This window comes from Paramacrobiotus metropolitanus, unplaced genomic scaffold, assembly GCF_019649055.1.
Source record: "Paramacrobiotus metropolitanus isolate TYO unplaced genomic scaffold, Prichtersi_v1.0 Parri_scaffold0000006, whole genome shotgun sequence".
In the NCBI taxonomy this organism is placed as follows: Eukaryota; Metazoa; Tardigrada; class Eutardigrada; order Parachela; family Macrobiotidae; genus Paramacrobiotus; species Paramacrobiotus metropolitanus.
Genome location: NW_026570226.1, coordinates 3097615 through 3115151, shown reverse-complemented (window position 1 = coordinate 3115151; position 17537 = coordinate 3097615). Strand labels below are relative to the sequence as shown.

Below are 17537 nucleotides of genomic sequence, written 5' to 3'. Positions count from 1 at the left end.
TACTAATAATTATGTGACATCAGAACGATGTCTCCACCAGACTGTGTGTCCTGGGGAAATAAATTCATTCATTCATTCCTGCCGTTACCAACCTGAAAGGCTGTAAGCCGTGACGGCAGGGGCGCCGGCATCTGGTTTAGCTGGTTGTCGGCGGCAGCGTTGGATGCCGGCACATTTTTACAATAGGCTGGCTTGGCATTTCAACCCCAACGCCCCCAATACCCGTCTCCGCCAAGCGTTCGATGGCAGCGTTGTTGGACTTTTGGATAAAATGTAAGTTTTGGCACACTGTACCCTGGCACCATCCATATTCACAGTCGTAGTTACAACTGACTCCGCAGTCCTCGTTTCCAAGCCTGTTTTTTTTCAACACAAAATTCGTTGACATAATTCAAGGAGTACAGATTTCTGCACAAAGGTATCTGTGAAAAGTCACCCATGTAACCGAATAATCATGTCGTTGAGTAGAAGTAGGATTACACCACCAGGGTTACAGTATTACACCTAGAAGTATTAGGTTAGTCTTACTGTCGTCTGCCGATACAAGGCCAGGCGCTTTGACCAGCATTATCCCGGCAGACGAAAAAAATTAATTTAGGACAGTGACGACCGGCAAAGTTGTAGCACTCTGTAAGTCAGCAGCAGTAAAAGCTGAAAATTTCTGTCGTACTTCCCAAACCGTCGACTGGATGGGAGGCCCGAATTTAGTAGAAGTCATTCAAATTTCTAAACTGAAATGGCCAGCGTTAAAAAAGTCGGATCCAAAGTTTTAGTGGCCACTAAAACTAGGCGCTCCAGCCCGGAGGCCCGGCAAGGTTCCGTGCAGTTCTCCAACATGAAACCGTAATTTTGTCATGATACCGCTCGGAAACCATCCGTAGCGGGTAAACTCAAAGCAAATGCAGGCAGGACATATACTGGCAGGGACTGCGCACCTGTTAGTGGACAACGGTCGGTCGCGCATCCAATCGACAGTTCGTGAAGTGCCGCTTGTAAAACCTCGCAGCATGCATTTTGCCGGAATATTTCTTGGAGCTTCGTCCTTGAAACCGAGCTGGGAATTTGAACGCAAACACGAACGCTGGACCCTTGTTCAGTGCAGGCGATAACCTGCTTTGACACAGGCATTTCCAGCACCGGATTCCTGCACTGGTCTTTTTAGTGTCACTATCAGTGCCCAATTACAATTAATTTTATTGACTGGTGAATCGTGACATACACTTACTGAAGCGCTCATTTAGCGATACAACAACCACCAGAATCTGGTTTATCAAATCATTTGGCTACAGAACACGACAAAGCAGTACAAATACGCTTATAGAAGTATGCAAGGGTGACGTATGCGAACAAACTCAACAAAGTATGGCCATAACGTATTACTTGTATGCTGACTGCTGAGGCATTTGCTTCATTCTCTAACAATCCCACAAATGTTTAGTTAGTAATGAACGCAATGATCTTAATAAGAACACGCTGTTAGTCTTTTCAAGTCATCCGCAACCATACTAGCTGTCCTCGCAAACTGTGGATAGAAAGCCATGTAAGCGCACAATGGCACAATATGCTGGGAGTGAAATACCAGCACCAGAACGGTGTATGCCGCGCTCTGGCTGTTCCCCGTCCAGCGCAACAGAGCAATCGGCAACTGGCACAGCGCCGCCGACACCACAATAATCGATCCAGCGACAACCATTCGAAAGGTCACCGGCAGAGATTTCTTGTTCCTCTGAGATTTACCATTATTCTCATCAACGTAATATCCTGAGAGCTGCGACGAAACGTTCGGTAATTCTTCCACAATCTTCTGCCGGGATTTAATGGCGATATAAATAATTCGCGCTTGTGAAACACCAACCAATACAATCGTCAGAATCAGTCCGCCTTCCACGCAGACGGCGAACCACGCCGCTCGATAATCGAAATACGCTGTGGAAATGCACGGTGCCACGACGAACTGCCCAAATTTTCCGAACATTACTGCGTTGAATATAATGCAGTACGTCTAAATAGCGATTAATATTCCCGCGATTATCGAGCAGTTAATGCGATTCCAGTAATAAACGGGGAATTCCACCGACATCCACCGATCCAGACTGATACAGCCGATGTGCGCGTTGTACAGCATCACGCCGAAATACGTGTCGGCCACGCCCAGCTGGTACGGCAGTTGGCTGAGATGCCGTGGTTCGATAATGCGAGATATGGCCGCGATGGGGAGGAAGAGGAGGAAAATGGATTCCGCCAACGAGAGTGATAAGTGTAGGTAGACGAAAGGTTGTTTATTTTTCCATCTGAGGAAGGTGATTAAATTGATGAGATTGCAGAGGGCACCGGTGAATGAAACGATCAGAAATCCCGTTGTCAGGAGATGCCACTGCCGGGTGGTCCCGGAGAAATATTCGTTACAGAGCATTGACCGGTTTGGCGTTGCGTTCATGGCGTTACCCAGCTGATGCCGCAAGTTTGACTATAATATTGACCCACTTCAGAATTTCATACGTACAGTTTGGTAAAATAATCTTTTTCCACCACATACCATCGTTTAATAAATAACTGACAAGCAGGTGATCCTGCGCTTCTGCTACGTTAAGATTATTGCAGCACATGCAGCGCAAAAAAAGAATTTCAGACTGAAGTCGGAAAAAATAGTTTCGTCTTGTGAAAAAAAGGGATGCCTGCTTTAAAACAAAATCATCTGCAGCAGGACTGCGGAGTCAGTTGTAACTACGACTGTGAATACGGATAGTGCCAGTGTACAGTGTGCCAAAACTTACATTTTATCCAAAAGCCCAACAACGCTGCCATCGAACGCTTGGCAGAGACGGGTACTGGGGGCTTTGGGGTTGAAATGTAAAGCCAGCCTATGTATTGTAAAAATGTGCCGGCATCCAACGCTGCCGCCGACAATCAGCTAAATTAGATGCCGGCGCCCCTGCGGCCACGGCTTACAGCCTTTCAGGTTGGCTGATGTTGCGATTGATTTTGCGGCCCGACAGCGAGAAACTGATATCCTAAAGTGTACGGCATACCGTGTTTTTATGTGTCCTCTAGTTTAATCTAGCTAAAAGATTTAAACGGTGTTTATTCGAGAAATCTAACGGATTCCTGGATGTGCTGCGGGAAGGGCTATTGTTACGCCGCACGTTAAGGGGGTGCTGTCAACAGCCAGTGGGACTGGCATCGTTCCACTTCAGGCGCACTTACCAGAGCAGCATCGCGCTAGGGCATTGTTGCAGGTCACGCTCCAGAGGTAGAAGGACGTGGTTGGCTACGTGCGTATACTACTCTGTCTATTAGCGAGAAACAAGAAAAACTGTCCTTATTTCCCTAGTCTGGGATCCACCTCTCAGTAAGTACGAATATAAGTACGAGTGCTGCTAATAAGTGGAATGAAAGCGCTTTTTGGTTTTTCCCAGAAAAGCGGTTTTAAAGCCTAATATGTGTATCGCACTGGCTCTCGTATGTCTACGTCTCTCGTGGTCGCACAACTATTCGCTCGAGGAGCATTAGTTTTCTTAAGCCTTACTGTATGGCCGAACGAAAAAAGTGACCCATTTGCAAGCGGCTTGTGATCATTAAACCATTACTAACTGTCTTTTTAACAGAACTACGAGTAGGCTTACAGAGAAAGATTAAGTTAGTTAGGGAGACTCTGTCGCAGTCTTTCTAACACTTTACCTGGCAAGGATGTTCCTAATACCAGCAAAAAGTTCTATAACCGAATTGGTTAATATTACTGATGACAAGAAACCGGTCAGCATAAGCTGCTGAATATAATTAAGTAATTCCCGAAAAGTCAGTTAATTAAAATATTGAGCCGGATAGGACGACAAAATTTCGGACAATTGCCGGCAGGGTTTCTCACGATTACAACGGTTTTTTAACGGACGGTTTCAAGCATCATTTTGTGAGCAGCCGGCATAACCGGAAAATTTGATTGGATCATAAAATATGAACAATAATTTTACGTCTTGGTAGTTGGTACAAACTTGTGCAATTCAAATGTATTCTAAGTCTTGCGCTGACACTGTGCAGCGCTGTGCATAATTATCGGATCCTTACAGAAACCAGTTTCCAAGACAGTGCGTGATATCTGCTTTATACTTCGTCTGGATACATAAATACATGCTAAAAACACAAGCTTCGTCAGGACGCTTAAATCACTTCATATAAGCAGTTAATATTATTATAATGTAACCCATGATCCGTCGAAACACTTGTCCATCTTGGCTATTGCTCGTAGCGTAGTGATCATGTTGCTAGTGGTTTTGGTTCTACTACCGTTTGCGTTTGGTCAAACTTCCGACGATATCGACAGAACTGCAGACCATATCACAGCTGTCAATCCTCTTGGAAATCCCTATCCAAATGATACGAGACTTCACATTCTCAACGGAGAACTGCGTATGTATTTTAAAACTGCATGCTTTTACGGGGATGATCTTAAAACTGAAGTTATGTGCTGCTTCGTATTATTGTAAAGCAATAATACTTAATGATTTTAACTGAATCTGACTGGAATCCGCTCGTTTCTGCAGGGGAGAACGAAACATTAAACGGGACATTAAATCTCTGCTCCAATGGTTCAAACCTGGAGCGAATTGACCTTGCCATCACCAGCAATAATGACTCTGCTGTAAAAAGTGATGAGATGCCGCGCCGCATGAAAATTTCCTATTTTCGCGGCTACAAAAGTCTGGTGTTCTATGCACGCGCTGAAGACTTGTGGATTATGAAATTCAGGGACTTCCTGGATCTTCCGAAATTTATGGGTGTTCATCGTATCGCACTGCCGCAGACCAATCGCAGCGTCTCTGAAGTGGAAGAAGCCTTGGCGTACGCATGGGCGCCCAGTTTTGGTAATCTATTGTGCAATAGGCGTGTATGCCTTATTGCATTAACCGGCATTTCCCGTACTCTCAGCTACTCGCTTCGAACTACATGCACCTGAATAACGTTAGCGACAAACTGTTCTCTTTACTAGAAAAAACTCCCATAACTCCGAGGCGTGTGCAGATTATTAAGTTCGGCCAAATCTACAGGTTATCCCTGCATCGCCCTGCTGGCAGGACAAACTGCTCAGCGTCCAGACGGGGCAAAGCCCCCGGACATTTACAGGTTTTCGCCGTGGGTCGCAGGCACGAATCAGCAGGGTTTCCCCTTACCAAAGCGTCGCCAGTACCCGGACTACTAACGTTTAGGCGTCCAGACGGCAGACCAGCTGCCCGGACATCCGTCCAGTCAGTACAGTTGTACCCGGACTGAGCACTTTCTAGAAGCCAACATTCACAATCACAATTTCAATCACAGTTTACTTAGCTAAGCCATCGGAAAGGTTCGAACATCGGTGGGCGCCATGACGGAGAGATCAGTACGATAGGAATAATTACCGTAATAATCTATCCTACCGACCTACTCAACGACAGAGTATGAGCTGATAATCTCAATGTGGCATAGCTAAGTCTACGAATCTACGCGAAGCGAGAACTGCATCTCCGACGATAATTTAATTAGAAACTCCGAAACTGCCAAAACCCGTAGTGAGAGAACTGATCTCCAAAGTACTGCCACTCACGGACTTATATAGACACGGCGCATCCGTGTAGAAACAACCAAAAGTAAATCCGAACACAAAAGAGAAAGATCGAGAAAGTACAGCGAATAATAGAAAGTACGAGTAAAGCCGTCACTTTACGTACTGTACTGCTATATTCCGTCACCGGTTACCGTCCGATCTATCTGCTATGGTTATGGAAAGTCGAAAGTTTTACAATTGTAGTGAGGAAGGAAAGGCCAATGTGAAAATTCACCTTGCCGCTTTTGAACCGGCAGTTGCCATTTACAGATATAATGGCTCGTTTTCCACGTAAGTCACTGTTTATTCATTAATCGATCGTAGATATCCCAGTTTTCAAAACTTCCTTGGTTTCCTTGTTTTTTCTCATGTTTTCTCATGCATTCTAAACTTCTCTAATATTTCTTATGTTTTCTTGTGATTTCCTGTAAATTCTAGCGTTTTCTTATTGTTCCGCAGATTTTCTTCGATTTTTTGGCCTAATTGGTTTGCTTAAATTTTTAACTTTTTTTTTCTTATTTTTATCAGTTAAATTTTCCTAAGGTGCTTTCGCCCGCTCGTTTTCTTGATTTCTGCTCTGGCTGTTTTCAGATTGACCGTTTTACCGTTTTCCTTCGTGCCAGCTATAAAGGACAAAGTTTTCGCTAGAACATTGCCCTTGAACAAATTGGGAGATTTTCCAGAGCGATACTATAAATTCGATCGACACTTTTCTGATGTTCTTTTGGGAGTAAAGTCTGGTATAAAGGCGCTGCTATCACGTCCGTTCACCCGGGCATTTTCCTTCCGCATGTACCTCGACCGGCCGATGTCCATACAGCTCCTGCCGGAACTGGAAAAGCTAATGTGGGAGCGCCTTCACGCTAACACAACAAAGGACAGCATAGGTATGGCAAATCGATTTATTTTTTTAAAATCTGTTGCGAAATACAGAACTGTCTAAATAATGTTGACATTCTCCGCAGGGTTCCCGCAGGTACGGCTGTGGAACCTGGACCCGGACGAACTGAGCGTCGATTTCTTCATCTTTTTCGTTAGCGGAGTATGGGATTTGTTGGCTCATCTCGACAGCCGATTATCGTACGCGAAAGTTATTTATAATAGACTCAACGGGATCACTCTGGATAAGAGACGATCTGACGCCGATTCTGGGATGGATGTCTATACGCTCAGCAGCGAGCCTCCGCTGGATGGTGCACAGCAGAAAGCGTCTGTTCTGCGAGCTTGCCAAGAAGAGACCTTTATGATTCCGCCATCACACTGTCCCGTGACAGGTGTACTTGTTTTGTATGTTCAGTCGACGATGGTACATTATTTGCGTATCAGTTTGCTGGACGAAAATGATGGATATGTAGAAAAAACTTTGGTAAGTTCAGTATTCTATCGGTATCGTCGATTTCAGAAAAATCTTTAGATACCATTGACAATTTACGTTAATGAACATCTGAACAAATTGTGTATAACATAGTTAAAATTACTGATTTTGACTTTTATATACAGAATTCCGACCAAATCTTAAACGCTGTACGACAAGCGTTTGCTGAAGCCAATCCCATAACAATCGATAACATTACACTGACCATTAGTTTAAGTGGCCGAGAAGACGACATGCAGACAGTTGATGGGTGAGTCAAGCTGCACACAGTCTTGGTTACTGGGAATTTTTTTCTGAGGCACGTCACACTTGTGTATTATCGTTTCAGGAACGATGTGTCCAAATTCAGTTTCTCCTTGTCGTACTCCAAAATTGACACCGGCTTTCGCTGGAAATTATGGCGCTATCCGACGAAGGAAGTCATCAACAAGTTCCTGCAGACAGCCGATGCCAGATTGGTTGATACATGGATACTGCCTGTGCCTGTCAGTTTTGACAATCTGTATTTAGCTTCGTAGTAGAAATAATTTCGCAGAATAAATCTTGCAAAAGTCTCAACGGTCTTGGGATAACCTTCTGTTAAATAACAAGAGAAAATCGTTAAAGACGGGATCGTTTTATAGCAAAACTTTTGACAGTGCTACTTTCACGTATTAGCAGTTTGATTATTGTGCTCAGAATGATAATTTTGATTATTGTTGTGATCAGAGTGGCAGAGCGGTGTGCAGCTTAACACAGATGCCGCAGATATCTTTATAATCGCACGGTCTCTTTTTACACGGCAGTTCCCGGTTGAACTCGTAACACACTCCCGAATCTTCTTCTAGTTTTCTTCTTTAAATTTCGCCGGTTTACTTTTAACGACAGGGACAGTTTGCTTGTTACCCGCACAACAGGATTCAGTTTTTCGGCACAACCGGCATTTACGCGCAAAAACAACGGCTGTTCAGACATACATACACCGGGTTTATTGAATAATGTATCGCCGAATGAAAATAGCGACGTAAATATTGTAAGCGGCTTGTAGTCGTCAAGCCGTATTTCTAAATGAAACTACGAGTAGGCTTATTGAAAATAATTTAGCTGGTAGACCGACTATTCGTACCAGAATTAAGATCTTAATCTAAAAACGATTCTATTCTTCCGTGCTACGTATGACGCCGGTTCGACGTTGTAGCAAAGACTGAAATAGTGTCCATTAATGGACACAGTGTCCATCATTGAAAATAGTTTGTCCATCACTGCTGCCAAAGGTGTCCATTTTTGTAAAATTCAAATAAATTATAAAATTAAAATGGGGGTCTTTCAATTTTAAATTAAATTCCTCGATAATTTGGTTTTCTTTGTTCTAGCTGTTTAATCAGTTGAAATAATTTGTTCCATGCATATCTAAGCTCATACTCGTAAGTCGTAATACGATACTGTCAGATCACCTTGTCGTTGTTCGCTACCTTGCCCGTCAAGGTGTATTTCGGCAGCCAGCTAGCAGTCGATCGGCCTGTCTTCTCAAGTACTAAACACATAGAGTACAATTACATACCTATTTCTTCACGCAAAATCGCAACTGTTTAGTGGCCAACGTTTGCGGGAGTGAATGTAAGATAAAAAAAGCGGTGGGAATTGCGGTTATAGAAAGATATGATGGGAATGAGTAACAAATAAGGCGGGTGATAATTTAATATTTTTTGACCAGAAACACGCGAAACTGCACCATTTAAGCACCAAAAAATTAATCTTTGCGCGCTCCGCGCGATTTTAAAACAGCATTATGTCGGTTTTAATAAAACCCGGAAACTGGGTTTGCCCAATGCGCTATCTTGTACGCGTAAAGGTTGGCCGGCTACAGTCCTCATGCAGATCAAGACATTTGCGTCCATCATTAAGCCCGTTAGCTTGCACAACTGTTAACTTGCACAAACTAGCGGTGAGTTTCAAAAATAGGGTAAGAATGAGACCGCAGAGGTGAGATGGGCTGAAGATTAAACTAGGTAGCTGGGATTACAGCCAGTGTTGTATTTACTATTGCCCCAAAACCTTACTTACTTTTTACTTTTCGTCTGGCTATTGACTTTACTATTTACTTTACTATTTACTTTTCATAATCTTTCTTCCTTACTTTTACTTACTTTTTACTTTTTTTATCGTAACCTTACTTACTTTTACTAACTTAGTCATCACTAGTAAACTAGTATTTACTATTCGTGTTTTGCGAAAAATCGCAGTACGCAACAAAAGTTTTCAATTTTGCCACAATTATTCATTTCTTAAGCATATTAAGTATCTAAAACAAAAATAACTGCTTGTACAGGTTGTACTATGCGACAGTGTGCACACCGATTACTTTCAGTTTGTGCTCAGAAATTTGTTTCAATAAAGAATTCGGTTCTGTGTAAAATTACAGTACTTATTTTTTTAACCAAAATTATCAAAAGTCATTACATCGTATCCGTTGCAGTGAAGCAGCACTAGCTAATACGCCTGGCAGTCACGTAAGTCGCCCACCTTAACCGCTGAAGGCGTCTGCAGTGCAGAAATTTTAGCGCTTCAGAAGAAAACCTGTACTGCCAAACGTAACTTCTATGGAAAAAAGCATGTTCAGCAGAATTCTGATGATGCCCGTCACTTTTATCTGTTGCGGACGTTTAGTAAAAAGACTACTTTACTAATTAAACTATTTCCGTTTCGCGCCTCTTTCTTTTACTTACTATTTACTTCTGAAGCCTCGGCTGCTCTTACTTTTACTTTTCCGTTTTGCTGCTTACTTACTTTTTACTTAATTAGTAAAAGGCAAAAACGGCTTACTAAGTATGGTTTACTATTTACTTTTACTAAGTAAAGCAACACTGATTACAGCGTGATTTGTAGATACACCTACTTCTTTTTACCGGCTTCTTTCCTTATCTCCAGCCAGCTCCCAGCTTCCCTATACCACAGCTTGCAAAAAAGAGATATCTATAGCATTTTTTATCGAATTTCTAGCAGTTAGCCCCGTCAGTCTGTCCGCTGGCTTCGCGCTTCGCGCGAATGGATTCCCGGTGGAATTTAACAGTTGTGTATAAAGATGTCGTTTCCTCAAACAACTTCTACAAAACGTCCCCTCGAAGCAGCCATTCAGAAATCCATCAAAATTTAAGTATTTTAATTCGTACAAAAGGTCAAACATGTTTAGACTTCCCCCCCCCCCGGGGGGGGGGGTTCGCAAAGCGTCCCCCCAGGGGGCGTCCATTATTGATTTTTCGCTATTTCAGTCCCTGCGTTGTAGGCTGCAGTCGTCCCATGTGTAGCTGATGATATGCCCGTTAATGTGCGCCCGCAGTGATCCTTGTCTTGCCTCCTGGACGTTTCGGCATATATACGCTGTAGATATATATGGTTTTATCCTTTACAAAACTTTAGTCTGGCAGGCTGGCACTAATGTTCAGGAAAACTGCAGACAGTTTTATTACCGGATTGTTAAGTTTTATTGATTGCAAGAACCAGGTATAAAGGTGTAAACTACTGAATTTAACAGCGACATTTCGTGAAACCTCGGCCAATGCAATCTTCAGCTGATTATAGACAATACATCTTACGAATGCCGGTAAAGGGTTTCTTACAAGGCAACCACGGTTTCTTACTTGCGCATCACAACTTCATGTTGTTATCCACCACCCTAACCAGAAACTGAATGGATTGTAAAACTTGAATTATGATTTTACGTCCTGCCGTCCTGGTACTAACTTGTACAATTAAAGTACGTCTTGCGCTGACACGGTGTAGCGCGGCTCATAATATTGTTATGAGCTCCTTATAAAATCAGACTGTACGTGATATCTATTACTGCAGTGGCTTCGTCTGGGCGGTAAAATTAGCTCATTTAAGCATAATTAGTTCGTTGTTAGTTAATATTGTATCCCATGATTCGGCGAAATACTTTTTCATCTTTGCTGTTGACTGTAGCGTAGTGATTATGTTGTTAGTGGTTTTGGTTCTACTACCGTTTGCGTTTGGCCAAACGTCCGACGATAACGGCAAAACTGCAGACCATATCAAAGCTGTCAATCCTCTTGGAAATCCCTATCCAAATGATACGAGACTCCACCTACTCAGCAGGGATCCGTGTACGTATTCTCCAAACTTTCTAAGTGTAAAATACCACTACTTAGTGATTTTCAACTGAATCCGGCTGAGAACCAATCGTTTCTGCAGGGGAGAACGAAACATTTGACGGGTCAATGAGCCTCTGCTCCAATTGGTCAAGTGATGAGCTATTTAACTTTACCGTCGCCGCCGGTAACGGCACTGTTCTACAAAAGTACCAGATGCCGCGCCGTGTGCAGATTGCAGCTCTACGCGGCTACAAAAATTTATTGTTCTATGCACGCGCTAAGGACTTTACCATTCTGAACTTCAAGAACTTCCTGGAGTTTCCAAAATTTATGGGCGTTCACCGTATCGCACTGCCGCAAACCAACCGCAGCGCCACTGAACTAGAAGATGCTCTGGCGTATGCATGGGCGCCCAGTTTTGGTACTCCCGTGTGAAATACAATTATTTTCGATAATGTTTCCCATTTCGCACATTTTCGCAATACCGAATTCGCCTACCGGGCACCAGACACACGGTATTCTCCGCGTCGCTCCCCATGACAAAATATTTTAAAAATTGATTTAGATAGTTATCGCTTATATATTTGTATAACCTTGTACACGATATTTATAAAACATCATCAGATTTTCTAATGCGGAACACCACAACCCCTTCCCTGGTGAACGGTACGCGAATCCACATTGTGAAAATGTGTCGAAGTTTGCTATAATGCAGCGAATTAACTGGCATTTCTCGAATTCGCAGCTTTTCATTATTTTTAACTGGAGCTAACCATTATCATTTGCATACTAGAGGACATGTGTTAGTTAAAAATTGAAAATACTACTTAAAAACGAAAAATACTCTTTTCCTAGAAAATCGTTCCATGAGTCCGAGGCGTGTTCAGATCGTCAGGCTGGGACAAACCTGGGACTGGTTTTCCAGTAAAGGGTAAATTAATATTAACTCGATCTTGATCATGAAGCAATACCGTTCGTTATCCCACGAAGGTCACCTCTAGTATCGATTGTCTACATTCTACCGTTGGACGAGCTGTCTACACCCCGGAACTGTACGCGGTCATGTATGCCGGCTCGGACCATATCATTCCGCGAGCTGCCAAAACTCGCTCCGCCTTCCGCTGAAATTTTCTGGCAGCGACTGGGAGAAAAGGGCTTTATACAACCCCCTGGAAATATCTTTGGTAGTGCTGCACCGCAAAGTGACTTTTACTCGTCCTACTATCTGGCAGAAAATCAGTTCTCGCCTGGTTCTTTCGATACCGACCAGTTACCGTCCGATCTATTGGCTACGATTCTGGAAGACCGAAAGTGGAAAAATTGTAGCGAGGACGGAACAGCCAATGTAAAAATTCACTTGGCGGCTTTCGAGCCGGCTGTGGTCACTAACAGAGCTAATGGTTCCTTTTCCGGGTAAGTACTAAGTATTGGTCGGTTAGTGCGCTTAGTCTTTTTTAATTTTCTTAGAAACTCATTTTTATGAGTAATTATTATTCTCGGGCTGTTCTCAGAATGACCGTTCTACCGTTTTCCTTCGTGCCGACCATCAAGGAGAAAGTTTACGTAAGAAAATTGGCCTTGCCCGGACTGCGAAATGTCTCAGGACGCTATTATAAATATGACCCGCGCTTCCGCGATATCTTTGGAGAAGAAACTGGTATTAAGTCGCTGCGATCGCGTCCGCTGAATCGGGCTTATTCCTTTCGTATGTACCTGGACCGACCGATGTCCATACAGCTCATGCCGGAACTGGAAAGGCTAATGCAAAAGCGTCTTAATGCCAATACAACAGAGAACAGCACAAGTATATTCATTCAGTTAATTTATTTGTCTAAAGATTGTACGTGGCAAAATGTAGAACGGTCTAAAAAAGTTGACATTGTTCGCTGATTTCCCGCAGGTCCGTCCGTCTGTGGAACTTGGACCCGGACGGACTGAGTATCAGTTTTTTCGTCTATTTTAATCGCTTTGTATGGGATGCTGTGGCTCAACTCGATGGTCGATTATCATACGCGCAAGCTATTTATAATAAACTCAACGGGCTCACTTTGGATATGAGACGATCTGATGCCGATTAAGTGATGAATGTCTTCACGCTGGGCCGAGAAGCTCCGCTGGATCGTGCGCAGCTGAAAGCGTCTATTCTGCGTGCTTGCCAAGAAGCGTCCTCTATGATTCCGCCATCACACTGTCCCGTAACAGAAGCATTTGTTTTGTATGTTCAGTCGACGATGGAAGATGTCATGCGTGTCCGACTGCTAGCCGAAGATGATGGATATTCCGAAAAAACTTTGGTAAGTTCTGTCAATGTTCCAGTTAGAAAAATTAATGTAGTTAACATTAATGGAGTTCTGAACTAGTTCGGAATAGTAAAAGATGAATTACCGAATTTGGCTTTTACATGCAGAATTCCAACCAAATAGTAGACGCGGTACAACAGGCGTTTGCAGAAGCCAATCCCATAACGATGGATAATATTACACTGACCATTACTTTAAGTGGACGCGATGACGACATGCAGACAGTTGATGGGTGAGTCAAGCTGCAGCCGACCGTTTTACCTGAAGCTATAAATTCTCGCTCTACGCTGCACTCGTGTGTTATCGTTTCAGGAACGACGTGTCCAAATTCAATTTCTCCTTGTCGTACCCCAAAATGGACACCGCGATTTACTGGAAATTGTGGCGCTATCCGACCAAGGATGTCATCAACAAGTTCCTTCAGACAGCCGATGCTAGGATCGCTGAGACGTGGACAGTGCCGATGCCTGTCAATTACTTTTGAGAATATTTATTTACTGTAGCTTTAGAAGGATAGTTGCGCTAAATAAATCTGCCAAACCTTAAATGCAACGTTAGCCTATCCTAACGATGCAGCTGCTTTTTTTAATAACAAAGGAGGTAAAGTTGTCAAGGGACAAGGGACAATCCCTTTATGGGCAACAATAAATCTTATAATTTCACCCTGGCGACAAACAAGCAAGTAGGCAAGCAGGTTCGGATATTAATGATAAAGTATTTAAAATGTGTAATCTGATGTTGATCGAATTTGGACTACTGTTAAAGTCGGCTAGGTTGACAATCAATAACGCTTCACGCATTTTTCCGTGTTTACGAAAGCCTTCTTAAAAATGTTCTATAGAACATCTGTAAGCATAAATCAAAAAGTTTAAATATTACGCTAATACCGAAGGAAAAAACCGCGCTTGATAAGAATTTACCGCTCGTCTGTTAAAGAGAAAAAGCAAAAAATAGTTTGATTGTTATTGTCAGTATCGGCGGTGCTGCAGAGCCGTGTGCAACTGGCCACAGATGCCGCACAGATGTTTATAAGCACAAGGACTCCTTTTACACGGCAGTTCCCTGTTGAACTCATAGCACACTCCCGGAATATTCTTCCAGTTCTCTTCTTTCGGTTTTGCCGGTTTACTTTTAACGACCGGGACAGTTTTCTTGTTGCATGTGGGCTCCGCATGATTCAGTTTCCCACACAGCCGGCATTTATGCGCAAATTGACAGCTGCTGTTTAGACATCCTCCGAGTCCATTGAAATACTTGCAGGGTGCATCGGCGCCTTGACTGATGGCTGTGGTGGAGGTTCCCGGTTTCGACGGCGTTCCAAGGGAGCGGTTCGCTGTTGTTTGTGGCACTCGATCGCGGCACTGCAGGGCGTTATGGTTGTCCCTTGCGCAATAACCGCAAATGTGTGGAAACTTGCAGTCTGTAGCTCGGCAGCCGCTCGGGCGGTTGTGGTATCGACAGGCACCCGGAAGCAGCTGTAAAGCGTGCGAAGCCGCAACTGCAGCTGACTGCATAGCGCGGCACTGTAGCGCCGTGTGGTTGCTTTGGCCGCAGTTGGAGCAAATATGCTCAAAATAGCAGTTCTTAAACGCACATCCAGAAGGATGATTGTGATGTCTGCATGCGAGTTGGCTTAATTTAGTGCTGCCGATGGAGAATCGGGAACTGGCGTTCAAAGTGGCAGGGTCTGGTTGCGCATACCGCATCCCACCTTCGCTGCGATTTAAGCTGTAGCTTCTACCTTGGCGCCCTGTGTTGTTGTTATACTGGCCGTGGCCGGCACGTGATTGTGCTAAACCTACAAAAAAAAGGTTTGAAAAGCACTGAATTATGCGTCCCCGGGACCTCAAACGAGTTTTCATAGGACACCGTTTTGCTCATACCAGAATCAAAGTCCTCATAATAACCGTCGCAATCCTGTTGACTGTGGTGCCGATTCGAAGTAGCTGGTTGCAGTCGTCGCACAACGTCTTCGATAGCCCGAATCATCTTATCCGCTTCCTGGCGCGCTTTCACGGACCGTAAAGTCCGGGCATTTTGCTGCAACGCCACCAGCACCGCGTTCATCTCATCCGCGAAATTGAATGCACTACAGATGCGCTGCAGCTCCCAACAGCAGCTTTCGATCTGCGCCTGTTTCTCCAGCAGCGTTTGCTCCAGCAGCTTAAGGTCATCCCTTAACTTGGTCACTTTATCGTGGGATTCGCGAAAGCGTACCGCAGCGTTATCATGCTGGCGTTTTACATCGTCTAGGATCTTCTCAACGGTTTTCTTTCCCCGAGCCAGTTTCTTGCGAGCGTGATAGTGCGTCTCATGCCCACACTGACATTCTTGACAGCGCACACCCCCGTTCATGCAGGCGCACTTTACATGGACGCCGGTGTTGGTTTGTGGCGTTTCCGGTAATCGACAATGATCATGGCAGACACGGTCAGTACTGTGGATTATACACATGGTGCTGTAGTAGTCGGCATCCACCAAGTATGAGTACTCCACTTCCTGGGTCTGCTTGAAGTTACTGTACCGGTTGGAGTCTTGCATGGCCGCCTGACGCTGATTCTGTGCGTTCTCCAGCTCGTCCTGAGTTTGCTGTAGCTTATTGATTTCCAGTAGGATTTTGTGCATTTCTTCTTTGATTTTTTCTCGATTGTCGCGCAGGTCTTTGAAGACACCTGTTGACTTTTCATCCAGATCTGTGATGCGGTAGACCATCTTCTGGATCTCATCCATGGACGTGTTCCAAGCCTTCTGTATCCCTACAACGTGCATGACAGTTATAAGATTTCGTGGTCATTAATTTGTCCAGTTCAGTCTTTTTTTTTAATGTTTTATATTTGTTACCGTTCATGAGATGTGAATTACGTTGCCAATCTGATGGATCGCGGCTGAGAGCCGAATTGTCCATGATAAACACATTCTGAGATTTGATCTTCCAAGGCAGAAGCGATTTAAAATCGAAGTTGTAAGTCCCGAGAGCGCAATTGGTTAGCACCACAATTAAATTGTCTATCAGTACATCCGGCAGATTTCCCCGTAGTCTTGCCATGGTGTTGGACAAGTTGACGGTCGCTCTGGACACGGTGCCGTTGATGATGAGGATCACGGCCGTTAACGCGCCGGCTTTCTCAGCGGCCTCCAGAATACAGGCCACATTCTGATCGTCTTGCTGTACTCCGCCTGTGTCGCTTAATCCCGGCGAATCGATGAAACGGAAGTCCTTGCCTTCCAGATTGAATTCATACGTGGAGCTATAAATTAAAGATAAATCAATACACCTGCGGAAAGTACAGCTTTTAACAATCAAAAATATGGTCGAGTTCGCGTAGCAATTAAAATCACATTCAAAAATTATTAATCGCCATGCGATAACGACAATTAAGGGAAAGAAGCCAGCTACAGTATTAGTCACAAAGTAAACAGGTTTACCATTTGGCCGTTTTGCTTTTGCTTTGATCCCCGATGGACTTCTCGCTGTGAGTATAGGCTTCCGTAGAACGATAATAGCGGTTCGGTACGGCTATTTTCGGCTGTAATAAATCGCCGCCTTGAAAAAAATTAGTGAGGTAGTTTATTAATGTCGACTTTCCCGATCCGGTTTCGCCTAGTAACAGCACAATATACGGTTGGTGGTGGCGATGATGACTGCGCCGCGGCACAAATTTGTACCAGATGGACGCCATTGTACGCTGCTTGGACGGAATTACGGCTTCGGTATTATTTCTGGATGAATCTTAACTTCAACTATCAGAAGCAAAGCAAAGGTTTTTAATACGAGACGTAGCCACTATTGCCGTAAATGCGCACTGTGCTTTGCTGAACCGTTTGATTGTTGACAAATGAATCGGCTGTTAGCGACAGGTCAGCGAATATTAGTGAACTGCATAGTGCATACCGAGACTCTTCATCCTAACAGCTTCGCGCCTCGTCAAAACAGCGGCAACTATTATCACAATGCCAGTGGCAGGCGAAATTGAACACCCGTTCAACGACACGTTCAGCCTACCTGTGTGGATATTCAGCCGTCATAAGCAAAAAACTAGTTCACTTCACTCAAGCTGCATCTAACAACTGTACAGCCTGTACTGGGTTGCACATACAATGTACGACAAAAAGAGGTTGAACCGATCAGTCGGTCCGCGGTTCAAAATAACCTCGCAACGACACGCCACCACTAAAACTTGGACGCTTACTCACTACTT

At 44.0% G+C, this 17537-nt stretch overlaps 4 protein-coding genes across 5 annotated transcripts; 3 read left to right on the top strand and 1 right to left on the bottom strand.

Moving 5' to 3' along the window:
• Positions 1 to 4177: 4177 nt before the first annotated feature.
• On the top strand, positions 4178 to 7586 carry LOC129581958 (uncharacterized). The gene is made up of 7 exons (XM_055473283.1): positions 4178 to 4404; positions 4539 to 4836; positions 5780 to 5866; positions 6167 to 6462; positions 6541 to 6941; positions 7076 to 7200; positions 7279 to 7586. Exons 1-7 carry the CDS (start codon positions 4254 to 4256, stop codon positions 7466 to 7468), a joined length of 1548 nt encoding a protein of 515 aa, XP_055329258.1. The 5' UTR covers positions 4178 to 4253; the 3' UTR covers positions 7469 to 7586.
• A 4370-nt stretch (positions 7587 to 11956) lies between these two features.
• LOC129582063 (uncharacterized) lies at positions 11957 to 13058 on the top strand. 2 transcript variants are annotated; one of them, XM_055473457.1, is made up of 4 exons: positions 11957 to 11969; positions 12040 to 12451; positions 12550 to 12842; positions 12939 to 13058. In XM_055473457.1, the coding sequence occupies exons 2-4, from the start codon at positions 12105 to 12107 to the stop codon at positions 12974 to 12976; spliced, it is 678 nt and encodes a 225-aa protein (XP_055329432.1). In that variant the 5' UTR covers positions 11957 to 11969; positions 12040 to 12104; the 3' UTR covers positions 12977 to 13058. The 2 variants fall into 2 exon arrangements, with proteins under 2 accessions (XP_055329432.1, XP_055329433.1); XM_055473458.1 differs by having other exon boundaries at positions 11966 to 12451.
• Positions 13059 to 13259: 201 nt separating this feature from the next.
• On the top strand, positions 13260 to 14067 carry LOC129581812 (uncharacterized). Its single transcript, XM_055473066.1, has 3 exons — positions 13260 to 13332; positions 13446 to 13570; positions 13651 to 14067. The coding sequence occupies exons 1-3, from the start codon at positions 13270 to 13272 to the stop codon at positions 13820 to 13822; spliced, it is 360 nt and encodes a 119-aa protein (XP_055329041.1). The 5' UTR covers positions 13260 to 13269; the 3' UTR covers positions 13823 to 14067.
• Positions 13981 to 17262, bottom strand: LOC129581810 (uncharacterized). Its single transcript, XM_055473065.1, has 4 exons — positions 16765 to 17262; positions 16180 to 16586; positions 15222 to 16094; positions 13981 to 15136 (listed from the first exon to the last, which is right to left on the bottom strand). Exons 1-4 carry the CDS (start codon positions 17016 to 17018, stop codon positions 14307 to 14309), a joined length of 2364 nt encoding a protein of 787 aa, XP_055329040.1. The 5' UTR covers positions 17019 to 17262; the 3' UTR covers positions 13981 to 14306.
• Positions 17263 to 17537: the final 275 nt, after the last annotated feature.

Coding starts and splice junctions, on each gene's coding strand:
- LOC129581958 (XM_055473283.1), top strand. CDS start 4,254: ATGTTGCTAGTGGTTTTGGTTCTACTACCGTTTGCGTTTGGTCAAACT. Junction 5,867..6,166: donor TATAATGGCTCGTTTTCCAC/GTAAGTCACTGT, acceptor GGCTGTTTTCAG/ATTGACCGTTTTACCGTTTT. Junction 6,463..6,540: donor CACAACAAAGGACAGCATAG/GTATGGCAAATC, acceptor CATTCTCCGCAG/GGTTCCCGCAGGTACGGCTG.
- LOC129582063 (XM_055473457.1), top strand. CDS start 12,105: ATGCCGGCTCGGACCATATCATTCCGCGAGCTGCCAAAACTCGCTCCG. Junction 12,452..12,549: donor GCTAATGGTTCCTTTTCCGG/GTAAGTACTAAG, acceptor GGCTGTTCTCAG/AATGACCGTTCTACCGTTTT. Junction 12,843..12,938: donor TACAACAGAGAACAGCACAA/GTATATTCATTC, acceptor GATTTCCCGCAG/GTCCGTCCGTCTGTGGAACT.
- LOC129581812 (XM_055473066.1), top strand. CDS start 13,270: ATGGAAGATGTCATGCGTGTCCGACTGCTAGCCGAAGATGATGGATAT. Junction 13,333..13,445: donor GATATTCCGAAAAAACTTTG/GTAAGTTCTGTC, acceptor TTTTACATGCAG/AATTCCAACCAAATAGTAGA. Junction 13,571..13,650: donor GACATGCAGACAGTTGATGG/GTGAGTCAAGCT, acceptor TTATCGTTTCAG/GAACGACGTGTCCAAATTCA.
- LOC129581810 (XM_055473065.1), bottom strand. CDS start 17,018: ATGGCGTCCATCTGGTACAAATTTGTGCCGCGGCGCAGTCATCATCGC. Junction 16,587..16,764: donor AAAAGCAAAACGGCCAAATG/GTAAACCTGTTT, acceptor TTTAATTTATAG/CTCCACGTATGAATTCAATC. Junction 16,095..16,179: donor TAATTCACATCTCATGAACG/GTAACAAATATA, acceptor TGCACGTTGTAG/GGATACAGAAGGCTTGGAAC.